This window comes from Oryza glaberrima, chromosome 2 (genome assembly GCF_000147395.1).
Source record: "Oryza glaberrima chromosome 2, OglaRS2, whole genome shotgun sequence".
Classification (NCBI taxonomy): domain Eukaryota; kingdom Viridiplantae; phylum Streptophyta; class Magnoliopsida; order Poales; family Poaceae; genus Oryza; species Oryza glaberrima.
The window spans coordinates 30,720,792-30,735,621 of NC_068327.1; the positions used below are offsets into that span (position 1 = coordinate 30,720,792).

At 43.2% G+C, this 14,830-nt stretch overlaps 2 protein-coding genes across 3 annotated transcripts; one reads left to right on the forward strand and one right to left on the reverse strand.

Moving 5' to 3' along the window:
• Positions 1 to 2,845: 2,845 nt before the first annotated feature.
• Positions 2,846 to 5,652, forward strand: LOC127763500 (F-box protein FBW2-like). The gene is made up of 2 exons (XM_052288225.1): positions 2,846 to 3,896; positions 4,722 to 5,652. Exons 1-2 carry the CDS (start codon positions 3,580 to 3,582, stop codon positions 5,377 to 5,379), a joined length of 975 nt encoding a protein of 324 aa, XP_052144185.1. The 5' UTR covers positions 2,846 to 3,579; the 3' UTR covers positions 5,380 to 5,652.
• A 4,739-nt stretch (positions 5,653 to 10,391) lies between these two features.
• LOC127763126 (polyadenylate-binding protein 2-like) lies at positions 10,392 to 14,828 on the reverse strand. Of its 2 annotated transcripts, none has more exons than XM_052287745.1 (6): positions 14,640 to 14,828; positions 14,437 to 14,548; positions 13,415 to 13,485; positions 11,028 to 11,219; positions 10,796 to 10,917; positions 10,392 to 10,713 (listed from the first exon to the last, which is right to left on the reverse strand). In XM_052287745.1, the coding sequence occupies exons 1-6, from the start codon at positions 14,742 to 14,744 to the stop codon at positions 10,665 to 10,667; spliced, it is 651 nt and encodes a 216-aa protein (XP_052143705.1). In that variant the 5' UTR covers positions 14,745 to 14,828; the 3' UTR covers positions 10,392 to 10,664. The 2 variants fall into 2 exon arrangements, with proteins under 2 accessions (XP_052143705.1, XP_052143706.1); XM_052287746.1 differs by having other exon boundaries at positions 14,449 to 14,548; positions 14,640 to 14,827.
• Between the last annotated feature and the right edge of the window lie 2 nt (positions 14,829 to 14,830).

The following is a 14,830-nucleotide window of genomic DNA, read 5'->3' on the forward strand; positions in this document are numbered from 1 at the left end:
TTTTCTTCAAACTTTTAATTTTTCCATCACATTAAAACTTTTCTCCACATATAAACTTCTAACTTTTCCATCACATCATTCTAATTTTAACTAAACTTTCAATTTTAACGTGAACGCACCCTAGCTAGTTGCCTGCAAGGTCGTACGTACACACGAAGCTAGGCAGTGCACTGACGGATGTGAAGCCGACATGGGCACGGCGCCACGGGCATCAATTCAACTCCGACAGGAAAGGACTCCGTGTTTGTCCCTCGCAATCGCGTCTCACCGTGCTGAGATCAACAACATACTCAAGCTCATGTTGCATGCAGACACACAGTCACATGCAGCGATGCACCGCTAGTGACTAGGTCGACGATGTTTGAAGGAAGAATATCCCAGTTTCCGTATATAAAGTACACCATTTTCTCCGCTTGATTTGCAGTTAATTACTCACTGCTCCACAACGTGGAACAATCGCTTCCCGTCCCACATGTATAGTGCCATTCTGCTGTGCATAATTAACTTCAGAAGCTTCAGATATAAGGAGTTCATGGCTTCATGCCAGTTGATAATGAGATTTTCAGTATTGGTATTGAAGAAACTAAAGGCCATGTTTAGTTGGCTAAAATTTTTTTTAGATATCACATCAAACGTTTGACCGGATGTCAGAATGGGTTTTCGGACACGAATGAAAAAACTAATTTCATAACTTGCCTGAAAATCGGGAGACGAATCTTTTAAGCCTAATTAATCCATCATTAACACGTGTGGGTTACTAGCACTTATGGCTAATCATGGACTCATTAGACTCAAAAGATTCGTCTCGCGATTTTAATGCAAACCGTATAATTAATTTTTATTTTTATCTATATTTAATGTTCTATGTATGTGTCCAAAGATTTGATGTGATATTCTTGAGAAAAAAAATTTTGAAACTAAACCGGGCCTTCGAGGAGCCACACACGAGATATTAGTACAGTACAGTACAAGATTCATATTGCGAGTCTTAGTTGCAGGTTGGTGTCATAATTATGGTGAAAATGCCAACTAATAAAAGGTGCTAGAGCAGTACCGAACAGTTGCAAAATAGCGGTTGATCACACAATCAACGGCTTCAGCTACAACAGCTAAATGCTCACCAAAGTTTACTGTTGCTTAAAAAGGGATCATCAACGCTGGGCCCAGACATAATGTTATCAGTTATGGCTAAATCGTAATCAGATTGATGTGGCCGTGAATGATCTACCTATTGATGACCAACTTCACTATGCTCAATGCTAATCAAATTGAATGAAACCAACGAATAGACAGGGAACGGCACGAACGTCACGATATAATCATCTTCTGGAGCCATGTTTTGTTGCTAATCGAATTGAATGAAACCAACGAATAGACTGGGCATAATTGTTTTTTTTTTTTTGCTTGTATCTATTCCCCACCCAAATCCTCTCGAATCATGCACAATAAAATCGTCCACAAGTCATGCATCATTTGTTTACTTGGTTTTAAATCATGTTACCTGTAAATATTACGCATATACAGTAGTATTTCAATAGAAATTCAGTGTGAGAAGAGATCTGCCGTTCAAACCCCCCCTAACAAAGTTTTATTAATAGAGCAGAAAAAATTTACAATATTACAACCCTGAAAGGCCGTAACCAGGAAAAAGAAAAAAAATATACCACCACCCACACACTGGCAGCGCCCACACACAGGTCCGGGAGAATGCTAGCACCGAACCGACCGCCACTAAGCGTGACCGGCCACCACTAGTCCAACAACGGAACACAGACGAGATCGCCCAAAAAAACACCCTTACAACCACCACAAAGCCCAACTCTATCCACGTCTTCCGGATTTAGGGAGAGAGGGTGAGAGAGAAGATGGAACATCTCTCCTCTCTAGGCCCTCCGACGTAACCAACTTGTAGAAACTAGGACACCGCTACAAGAGGATGAGAATCTAGAGCGTGCTTGCACCAATTTCTCGAGTGGTTTCGACAAGGGGGATGCCATTCGCCAGGGATGAAAACGGTCGAAAATAGTTGGAAACAATACATTATTTTATTATTTTTTCGAAAATGAACGGAAATGGTCGGAAAATTTCCATATTTATGAATTCATCTATTTAGTGTCAACTTCAATGCCACACTAACATAAATTTAAAAAACTAAAATTTGAAAATAGTAACCATCGGTAAAAATATTATTATCATATTAGTTTTCCGAAAACGGTATCGATACGGTCGGGAAATTCCCATATCGTTTTCACCCCTACCATTTGCCCCTATTGCTTTGAGCATGTGTTGAGGGATATTTGTGTCTTTTGTGTAATCAAAAGAAAACTTTAATTTTACATTTCCTAAACCTACATTTGGAAAACTATTACAAATAACATGGCATGAAAGTATTTTAAGGGGCAAATCTTACCAACTTTTACTAGCGTGTCAAATTCTTTTCCGAAATTCAAACTGAACTTGGAGTATTTGGGAGTGGGTAGGAAGTAAAGAAACAAACTACTCGTAAATACCTGCATGTTGCTGTCTTATCAACATGTGAGTGCCTGGCAGAATTATATTTAAAAAAAAGACAAGGGGAAGATCCTTCCTCTTGCTCAACGAGATTCTTGCATATACACTGGAGTACTCTCTATACATTTTTCTCTCTTGCGAACACATGCAAACACAAAAAGCTTTAACCGTAGCTTTGTTCAGTCTTCTACTGCTGCTGGCCATTCTCCCTCCCAGTGTCACACTCTCAAAGTCTCCTCTCCTCCATCAGGTGTTACCTCCTGCAGATCCTGATTGGAATTTGGACCTTCTCCTCCTCCTCCTCCACCACCTCCTCCTTCCCAGTCTGGTAAAATGTGCAGGCCATAAAGCCCTCGCAATCCTAGAACAGTTGCATTTCTAATTCATGTATAGTAGGAAAGAAATATATATATTCCTGCTCTGTTCTGTTCTTATCTTTTGCTTTGAGCCAAAAAGGTTAGAGCTTTTGTGTTCTTCCCCCACAAATATCCCCTAGTGCCTTTTGTTTGGCCGTGGTGTGGAAAAGCATATGGATGGGGGAGCATCTCAATTGGCATACTGCTGTTGCCCCCCAGCTTAGCTATCCCTTTCCATCCCTGCAAGAACCCTTCTTTATAGATCTGTGCCCTTGCTGTTCATGGAACCCTGTGATTGAGGTCTCTAGTTTTAGTGTTTAATTAAGCTCTCCTTGCCTTGCCAGCTTTTGGATGATGCTTACATCTTACTCCTCTATTGGTTCTTGGATAGGGGTTTCCTCATTTGGTCTCTCACTCGCGGTGTAAACAAAGTATATGCTCCAAGTAAGCTGCTACTTTTAGCTGCTTCTCTGATTCTTGAGTGATCTCCAAGGTAAAGCTCCCCTCACTTGCTTCTAGTTGCTGTTCTTGGTTTGAGCAAGAAATTCAGGCTGTTTTTGGAGCAGAAATGGATTGTAGCAGCATTCTCTGCTGCAATTGATGCTGGTGGTTGGAAGAACACCAACCATGCTGCTCTGTGTAGTAAGTAGTGGTAGTAGTAGCTTGTAAAAGGACGGTCCATTTTGCAGTGCAGAAGGAGAGGGAGGAGGAGATGGGGGAGTGCGGCGGCGGCGAGTACAGGTGCTGGGAGGAGCTTCTGCCGGACGCGCTGGGGCTCGTCTTCCGGAACCTGCCGCTCCGGGAGGTGCTGACGGTGGTGCCACGGGTGTGCAAGTCGTGGAGCCGGGTGGTGGCCGGGCCGTACTGCTGGCAGGAGATCGACATCGAGGAGTGGCGGCAGCAGCAGGGCAAGCCCGAGCAGCTCGTCCGCATGGTGGAGATGCTCGTCGCCCGCAGCTGCGGCTCCTGCCGCCGCATCAGCGTCTCCGGCCTCCCCGGCGACCCGCTCTTCTCCTTCATCGGAGACCAGTAAGTTTTGTTCTCTCTCTCTGTTTTTTTTTATTCTTTTTGGTTCAGCGTTCTGTCCGTTTCTGAATGATTCTTTTACCGGGATGGTTGAATTCCAGCATTTTGATAGCGCTCTCTGATGTAGTAAAATCCTGAGGTTATAAATGATCAGCGATTGTTATTTTTCTGTCAGTAGCTGACATGGTCATGGATCAATCTAGTGCAGGCAGTAAATTTGGTTTCAGAAAATTGCAGACCGTAAAAAGTTTGTGTTACCACCATTTCCCCATGGTTAAATTCAACATTTTTACCAAATTTTCAGCTTTGGAGTTCAGGCAAAATTTTACAGACCAGCTCACTGGCCTCTGATTCTGAACTAGTGAACTAGTGGCTTCAGTTCAGCATCCGTTTCCTACTAGTCGTAGTATTGATTCTTTGATTTTTTTTTTTTGACATGGATGTGTTTTGTGGATGGGAACATGTCGAATTGCCACCATGACACGACCAATTCATATTCCCCTCCCAAAACTTTAACCCTTATTGATTCCGGCTTATCACCGTTTCGCTAAACGTTGGAGCCACAAGTACAAACTCAAGTACTGCGCCCTGCACGGCTCGCACATGCATACACCCATTCTCTCCAGTGGATTATTCACCGTTCTCTCCTGCTGCCATTGCACGTCTTGCTTGCTGCCAATCCCAGATTCAGTATGTTCTGCACGCAGAATTTCATTACCGCGCGTGCTCTAATCCATTTCCAGCAATTAACTGTAACTCAATGGTTAATTATCTGGTTTATTACTAGCAGTAATTCTTGGTGCTGAATTTTGGTGGTGGTTTTGCAAGTGCACGGGCACTGAGGACGCTGGAGATTCCACGGAGCGAGATCAGCGACGCGGCGGTGGAGAGCGTGGCGCCGAGGCTGCCCAACGTGACGTTCCTGGACATCAGCAGCTGCACCAAGATCGGGGCGCGCGCGCTGGAGGCGTTCGGCAAGAACTGCAAGTCGCTGGTGGGGCTCCGGCGGGTGATGCACCCGACGGACGTCGCCGGCAAGGCGTGCCAGCGCGACGAGGCGCGCGCCATCGCCTGCACCATGCCGAGGCTCCGGCACCTGGAGATGGGCTACATGGTGATCGCGACGGATGCGGTGCTCGACATCCTCGCGCGGTGCCGCGACCTCCGGTTCCTCGACCTCCGCGGCTGCTGGGCCGTCGACGACAAGTTCCTGCAGGAGAGGCACCCGGGGCTGAGGGTGCTCGGCCCCGGCGTCGACGACTGCTTCGAGAACAGCTACCTGGAGGAGTGCTCCGACTACTCCGACGACTCCTCCATCTACTCGTGGGAGCTCATGGAGGACGACGACGACGACTACTACGCCGTCGGGAGCGACGACGAGGCCATTTGGGACGACGGCCAGGGCCTCGAGAACCTGGAGGTCAGGTTCTACGGCGGCGGCTTCAGCGAGAGCTATGCTGGCTTCGATTGGCCACCATCACCATGACCATGAGAGCAGCTCAGCTCAGCTCAGTCCCTGACCTCACTGTCCTTGCTCTTCCTCTCGAGCCGTGTACCTAAGCTTGCAGTTGCAGTCTTGCAGATGTGTTGTTGTACTCTGTGTGTGTGCGCGTGTGCCAGTGTGTCATCAGCATCACTAGCTTGCAGTGCAGATATGTGTGAGTGAACTTCTACGGCTAGTTGTTACTACTACTACATCCAGATGTAAACTTTGGTGTTTACATGAAGAAGCAATGCAAATGCAATATGTGGTGAAAAATCACCTGCCCTGCTCATGTCCTACAACGAATCTACAAAAACTGTAGCTTGTGTGATCTGTTGGTTGGGAGTGTTTTATGGAGAGATTGGCAGTACAACGAGAGATGGGCAATCTGCTGCCTCATCTATTGGACAAGATGTGCAGCAGCAGGTGTGGTGTGGCCTGCCTTGCTATGCCAGGGAGAGCAGTGGAGAAGAGAGAGTAGAGTACTGCATCTGCATGCCCTTGATTTACGTTACATGTCAATGCTGCTCCCAGGACAAGCAAAACCAACAGTTAAAAAGCTTACTAGTGATCCACTTTTAGGCCGGTCGGACCACGGTGACCACTGATTTCACAGTTGAAAACAATGTGGTAGTGTAGCTGGTAAAGCAGGATCTTTTTTTCACCGGCAGATGGATTGTCTCTTGCGAGGCAGGTTACTACAAGCCCTGGCATTCCCATGCGCCTATGGGCCTCTCTGCAACTTTTGCCGCTGCAACACTAGTGTAGGATTCTGCAGTGTATTCCCAATTCCCATATATACCAGCAGATTATTATATGGAGTACAGTATACTGGTTATCCATCTTGAGGTATGGTCAGGTCTGATTGGATGCCTCTGGCTAAATATTTGATGCTCTTGTTTTGTACAAACATTGAGATCATTGAGTCAGGATTGTCTCTTAACATTATGTGTTACTATATCAAGTACAGTAGTATGATCCTGTACTGATCCAGGAATCACACTGATCAGGGATACCTCTTCTGCAGCTTGGCTGTAATGCAGTGTAATTTTGTTAAGCATCCTTGCACTGAACTCAACAGTTAAGACAAAAGGAGATTAGAAGAGAGATACCAAGCTGGCACTACACTACAGGGACATCCCTGGCAAATATTGTTGCCGTTTGCAGTGGCAATAGGAATCATTCTTGATTAGGCTGGTCTGAACTCTGAAAAGGATGGAAAAGGGCTGTGAGCTTTCTGGAAATCCACACAATGAACACCGGCGTTAGGATTGTTTAAACGCGGCTTCAGAATGGGATGCCTGTCCTCTTTCAACCTAATCCCATGTTCTTTTCGCTTTCGGTTTTGTGTTATCCATGTGTCCTCACCACCCTCACCTGCCATTCTCTTGTCCCCTTGCTTTGCTAGCTTTCCAAGATTCTTTTGTTGGAACTCGCGGTTGACAATAGTGAGTGTCTAGGATTGCTAAAGCTTATCGTCTCGCTGAGACGGCCTCTGCCTCTGTAACACACAGTAAAATTCAGCTCCTCTGGCTCTGTCTCAATGGGAGAGAAGAAGATTATCCTTGTTTGGGCCATGCGACAGAAGAAGATTAGCCCTTCATCTCGGGCCTACGAACGCTGACAGTGAAACAGCTTTTCTCCGGAGTAAACACGAGCTGGCTGGCTGAGACTTGGGCTGTGTTTAGTTCAGCGCAAAGTTTAGATTTTGGTTGAAATTGGAGATGATGTGACTGAAAAGTTATGTATATGACATATTGATGTGATGGAAAAGGACTGAAATTTGGATCCAAACTTTAGATCTAAACACAGCCTTAATGAGATCCAAGGCCCGCACCATTGGACGGTGCAGGGCTACAGGAAATGGTGGGAGCCCGGATCGGACGGCGACGAGACAGCGTCGTGCTTTACGGGCTGGTACTGGCCGTCTGGCCGTGGCCGGTGATGCGAGCTACAGCAGTTGCTAAATCGGAAGCATACTGTAGCAAGCAGCCTGCATTCAAGATCGGATCCAAACTTACAGGATACTAGTATCAGGGTTCAGACGCGTAAGTGTTAACACCACAATTTGATACGGTTTCCACCGGATTCGGTAAAGAAAAAAAAAACGAACTTAAAGAGGAATCGTGAATAGCACAGCAAGATACTTTCATATTTGTAATATATATATCTTGATAGACTAAATTTGATAACAATCCGGTCCAGTAGTTCATAGCCACACCCACTCAGTGAAAAACCCAATCTCCCTAGGTGACAAGGGCCCAACTCTGATACCAAATAATAACAATCCGACCCAGGTGGGATTGGCCGAGGCCCAATAACTTAAGGTTGCCCGGGTGAAAAACCCAATCTCCCTAGGTGACAAGGGCCCAGCTCTAATACCAAATAATAACAATCCGACCCAGGTGGGATTGGCCGAGGCCCAATAACTTAAGGTTGCCCAGGTGAAAAACCCAATCTCCCTAGGTGACAAGGGCCCAGCTCTAATACCAAATAATAACAATCCGACCCAGGTGGGATTGGCCGAGGCCCAATAACTTAAGGTTGCCCGGGCCCCAACAGTTCATAGGCACACCCACTCTGGGAAAGGCCCAATCTCCCTAAAAGACTAGTGCAATAGGGGAAGGGTGGCTCTCCCTTTTAAGGTGGCTTCCTCCTCCCAAGCTAAGTAAGGTGGGATTATTCGGAGGCTCACACGGTCGCCGCTAGACTTTTGCATCTTTGCCAGCGGGTAATAGTGGAGGATGTGCTCATCATTCCCACCCCCTTAACAAGGGCCTAGCTCTGATACCAAATGATTACAATCCGACCCAGGTGGGGTTGGCCGAGGCCCAATAACTTAAGGTTGCCCGGACCCCGACAGTTCATAGGCACACCCACTCGGGGAAAGGCCCAATCTCCCTAAAAGATTAGTCCAATAGAGGAAGGGTGGCTTTCTCCTCCCAAGCTAGGTAAGGTGGGATTATTCAGGGGCTCACACGGTCGCCGCCCGACTTGCGTCTTTGCCAGCGGGTAATAGTGGAGGATGTCCTCATCAAAATTAGTTATTATTATTTTATTTTCTAGTTAGGAGTCTTATCTCGTATCCTACCAGACTTTGTAAGATATTTCCACATATTAATAAAATAAAATTTTGGTTGGTCCAACCTTTCGCCAGGTTTTTGTTTTCGAGCAGGGTTGCGATGGTAAAGTTCGATCCTCGGTAAGACATCAAGTTCGGGATCTTGCTTTCGAGTTGGGCTGCATCATTTTGATCGCCGGCAAGAAAGTAATTTCCATCAACTTTGCTCGTATTGGCGTGGGTAGAACTTTGTCGGTTAGACCCGATATTCTATTTAAGTTGATGCAAGCGTTTTTTTATCAGATATATTTTTAGTTACTTCATTGTCTAGAGTTGTATCTTCCAAGAGTTTGAAAATTTAGCTTATTTAATGCATAAGATATAGACGATTGCAAGAGGTAAAGGAGAAAGAAATTTTGGACTCATAAATGCTAGGAAGAAGACACGTGAAAGACGATTGCAAAAGGCAAAGGAGAAAGAAATTTTGGAGTCATAAATGTTAGGAAGAAGATAATTCGAAGCATAAGTTCTTATACTCCAAAATTAGGGGCATATGTTAATACCAAAATTTGGTACGATTATTTAATAGATTCGGTTAAGAAAAACCCAAAAGGTAGATGGAAGTTTATCAAGATCAAGCTGAATTTAAAGAGGAATCGCGAAGATCACGGCAAGACAGTTTCATATTTTTAAGTATATCTATTAAATAAGCAGATTAGTTATTTTTCTTTTCTTCTCAGGAAATATTATCTCATGTATCAACCCGAAGACATAAATATATACACCCAAGATATTTGTAAGATATTTCCACATATCAATATAATTACTTTCGGCGCATCACCACCTTTTATTCTGACGAGTTCATAGTTTCAAGCGAGGTTGCATCGTTTCAATCTTCAGCAAGGAAGTCACCACCTTTTATTCCGACGAGTTCATAGTTTCAAATGAGGTTGCATCGTTTCAATCTTCAGCAAGGAAATAAGTTTCGCCAACTTGCCGAGTTCATAGTTTCGAGCGAGGTTGCATCGTTTCAATCTTCAGCAAGAAAGTAAGTTTCGTCAACTTGCCTTGTTCTTTTCAGTTGTAAAGCATTATTTCTTGGATTACACAAAACTACGAAAGACGTATATGAGCGCATACACCACTATACTCACATATCACAAACTAGAGCCGTATATAGAGCTAACTCGGCTCGACTACCCATTATCTTGTTGTACACTCTATGTGAGTAAGAGCAGGTACAATAGAAGGCTATAAGCCAACTGCAAACATATTTTAAGAAGATAAATGAGGAAAGAAGGGCAGCGGGCTACAGATTTGTAGGCAGCTGTAGCACGGACTCCAAGACACAGTGTATGTATGACAGGTGGGACCAGGTATTAATAGTGTAGTATGTAACTATTGTATGAATGAGCTATTATATTGGTTATAGATGAATTGAAGCTAGTAGTTGGCTATACTATTAAATTTGCTCTAACAATCAGATCCAATATTTTATCCTCGAACACTCTTCCATTATATCTCTAATTATATGGGCCTGAACTGTTACGACGTCGACGTACATGCAAGTGTTTATAGATTATATACCAACAATGGCAAATCACTAGCAAAGTTGTGAACATGAATCCATACTTTTTTTTGACATTATAAATCCATACTTTGATACCCTCACACAAGGTGAAAAGAATCATTGGGCCGTTTTATAATTTTAGTTTTGCAGACCAAGGATTGAAAATTTTATGTATGACACATGATATATGATATCTCGTGCAATAGCTTTCGAGCCTACCCCGTATAGTTCAAAAATCTAACGGTGATTCTTCTTTAGATGAATCCACTGCCAAGAGTTAAATATGATGAGATTTAGATCAGCAATCTTGTTGTACCCAAGCATCATCGCTTCTGATAAGGGCTGTAATCAACCATCACAATCCCACGCTTATATCCAGACATATTACCAAGTATGGCAAACCAATATCATATGATGCAGGTATATATAATATAATAAGATAACACTACGTTTTGCGTACTGCAGAACCAACGATACAAGATACTGATAACTAGTGAGCGGACGTTACCAAAATGGAATATGGTGGGGGTGGAAGCATTCACCCAGCATGTCTGCTGGGAAACTAAAATACCAGATAGTAGAATTATTTCTGGGACCGACTTGGCTGACTAGCGACTAGGCTTGGTGTTGCGTTCCACGTCATGAAAACCTCTTACTTCAAAAGTATGGCCTGTAGCGCATTGGACGGCGGAATCTGGGGACTCTCCTGAACAAGAATACACAATATGGATGTTAGACACCAGACATAAAGAATTAGACATCCATGTTGTCAAAAAAGCTAAACTTACCCGTAACCATATGGTGGGAAATATGGGGCCCCATACGATCTATATGGGTAACCATGATAAGGATTGTATCCACGCGGTGGACGCTGCTTCATCCCAGGGACATTAGTCCTCTTTGGTGCCACCTGTTGAGCACAAAACAGAAATTGAGTAAATTGCGAGGACAAAAACATGTGAAAAGGAGTTTTTGAATCCTTCAGGTGACAAAACAGGGATCTGTTGGTAATTTCTGCACCTTTATCTGACGACCATGCAGTTCAGATTCATTCAAATTCAGAGCCTCCTGAACTGCTTCTTGTTCCAGAAATTCCACATAAGCAAAACCTTTTGGCTGTCCAAACTTGTCAGTTAAGATCGTCACTCTATTGACCGTGCCACACGCTTGAAAATGCTGCTGCACTTCTTCTGGGGTACATGCATAATCAACCTGCGGTAAATGATTTGTATCACTAAGATGAATGAAAACTAAATGTACATGTCAGATTAGATAATCAGATGTGCTTGCAGACTGGTAATAGAATTAAAAAAATGCTTATCAAGTCACCTTGATAATATTCGGATTTTAACCGGTTAATCTCAAAAGAACCATTTCTGCCTTTTAAAGGTTTCAGTGTGCTACATAAGATACCTCGGTACAATACAAAATTGCCATGCCTGATACTAATTGAAAATTTCACATGGTTGATACACAGGTGAGGAAATTTCAGGTCAACAAAAATCAATGTTTAAAGTGTGTTTCAGGCTAAACCCAGTCAAGATGACACTTTGGGTGTAACTACCACTTCGAAAGTTGGAAACATTATAAGGGGAACATCATATAACTGATTATCTAGGAATATCATAATTGTAAATAATATAATTGTGCCCGTGATGTGACAAATGGAGTATGAGACCAGACATACTGAACTCTGAAGCGAAGAGAAAAGCACAATATCATGCTAACAAGGCAAAAACTAGCATAGATGATGCAAATTCTAGGACTATCGTACAGTATAGTCTGTACGGCAAGACTTTCAGGAAAATATAAATGTCATAGTTAAAAGGATTTTTGTTAAACATATGCAAGTGCTGTTAAATTTTCATACAAATTACTGACTTCCATAGCATTTACTGAACAAAAGGTTAATTTTCATGATGTCACCCATTTGGGCTACTAGAATACTGGGTAGCCTTTACTTGCTTGTAAGAAAAGTTCAATGTAGTCCCCACAAAACAATACTGACATTTATGCTGACACATCAGCAATGTCATCAAGAATAATTAAGGTGGTCAATGAAAAGGGGGCAAAAGAAATAGAAAGATGTGCTTTGACATCACAAGAGAAGTAAAAAAAAAAAAGGAAAGATGGAGATACAAAGATGAATAAAGTTAATATGAAGGCTCCCTAATATTAGGCTTATATGTCATACCTATGTGTATTCAGGTGATTCTCATTGGACCAGTCGCTAAGAATCACATCACATCGTATGCAGGTTCGAGTCTCAAGCACCAAGGAGTGTACAGCTGCTTTCTAGACTTCCTTTGCTCCTTCAAGGATAACCTATCCTAGAATATTCATGTTTGTTTTTTTTCCCTTTTTTCTTTTTCTTTTGCCCATGCTCTTTTTTTTCCTTTTTGCCCATGCTCTTTTTTTTCCTTTTTGCCCATGCTCTTTTTATTTTTTTCAGGGAATTTCTCTTTTTTTTTTCAATTCTAAGCTAATACTAAAATGCAGGCAGGTGTTCAACCAGATGCCAATTACTCGATTTGAGAAAGGCTTGATCTCAGCACTACCCTGCGGCCATCACCATTATTCAATCAATGCACCAAAACAAGGCATATTCACCATATAGCCATATAAGATACTATCTTCTACTATCATTAGAAACAGAACGGCAATAAGCACAGAGGAAAAATCACAACAACAGTACAAAACTGTGCATGGAAATTTATGTTTTGTTGTTCGAATGAACAGTATTAAGCATGGATTAAAATGAAGAGAGAAACCCAATTTTTGATAGCTTTAATGATGTCTTCTGACATTTAAGACAAGCAGAAGTAAACTAATTTTCGGAGATAAGGCAGGCTATTAGGTGAGCTTAAGGGAAGTCGAGAAAACAAAACAAGCATTTGTTTTTGGATGTGTATGTGGTGGGGTGAAGGGGGGGGGGCTAGGAGAGCTATATAATTTGGCACAAGTATGTCATATCTAAGTGAAATGTACCAAAGGTATCTTTCAACTAGCAAGGAACCAGCAGAAAATATCTAATGATATGTTACACTGTACATATATCCATGTATTCCACATTTAGTGCTAAAAAATGTGGTAGTTATCAATGCCACTAAATAGGACTCCCTCCATCCCAAAAGAAAGACATTCTAGGATGTTTAGCAGAGACTTAAGGTTTGAGGAGAAAAGACTATACTACCCCTTATATAATGATGTGTGGTTGGGGATAGTATGGGGAGAAATTTGAATGAGAGGTGATTGATGGGACAAGTAGTACCCTAGAGTGACAATCTTTGTGCGACGAATTTTGAATCCTAGAGTGAAATTCCTTTTGGGACCGAGGGAGTAGCTTACAGTTTCCATCATATGAAACGTGTGTGTGAGAGAGAGTATGGGTCTTTATAAATTCTTACATTTCCAACATACACAGATCGAGCATCCACCTGCTCCTTTGCCTCAGCTGTAGACGCGCTAGGATCTCCTCCTACAAAACAAAAGAGTAATAGCATTAGAGAAGTTGCAATGGAAACTTACCAACTAGTACCTATCAGAAAACTGAAAATGTGGGAAATAGAACATCGGGTCAAGGCACATTCAGATATAGATGTTTGAAGTGTTTTATGGGTGAATTGTTGCCTCACAGCTTGCTGCTGCTTAGCTGCTGCAGCCAGCGAACCTGGTGCAGGCAGCGGGGCAAGCAGGCCCATAATACTAATCATTTGAAGACAAAACCAAAGTAAATCCTAGGGCCTGTTCACTTTGATGCCATTTTCAACTTTACCAAATTTTGGTAAAATTGCCAAAAAAAAAAGGCTACATTTAGTTTGCGGCCAAAATTTGGCAACTATATAAGAAATCCTACCAAAATTTTGGCATAGTTTGCCAAAATTTTGGTAATGATTGCCAAAATTTGGTAAGGTTTTTTTTGGCATCAAAGTGAACAGGCCCCTAATCCAAAACCTCCAGGACTTGTCCAGATATATACACTCAAATGATAATATAGGGGTAGACTGAGATTTCTAGCCACATGGACTAACAAGTAAAAATATGTGTATATCCCAAAATATAAGGGCACAGTCAACAACAAAAATGAAGAAATCCGAAACCTTATATTCAAGCAGATTGGATCGTGGTTGAAATGTTAAGTAGCAAAAGTTAACCCAAATATACATATTTGGAACTCGGAAGTACCAATTCCTAAATCAGACTATCAGAGTAGGGCACGAATTAACGGCCGATCGATCTAACCTCACCAAGTTAACCTAGTCGAAATTGAGGGACCTTAATAAGTTTTAAACTTGATCAGATAGTCATCTAACCTAGGGTACACGTAGATCCTCACAATACAGATCGAATGAGGCCGATATGAACATAGCAGATCGCAACAAGAAAAACATAAAAGCATCAGTAAAAATTAGGCAGGCAGTGAGCACACCCGGCGGACCACCTTGCATCTCCTTGGCGACTTTGGCCTGCATGTCGCGGAGGGCCGCGGCCTCTTCCTCCATCTCCTTCAGCCTTCGCTTCATCTGGTCGAGCTCCTGCAGCTGCAACAAGCCAAATGGGGTAGTAGTCAGCTACTCGAAGTAGGGTTAGGTTCATAGACCATAGATGCGCGGATCATGGAGGTAGGGAGACCTTCGCGGCGTCGTCCCCCCCGGAGGCCATGTCGACGTCCGCGCCGTCCATGTCCCCGTCCTCCGGGATCTCTTGCCCGTACACCTCGTGCTCCTCCTCGTCCATGGCGTTCGCCCCTCCCCACCTTCGTCGATCCCCAATCTGACTCGGGTCTCTCCTTTGGTGTTCGTGACTTTTGGCAAGGGATCGAA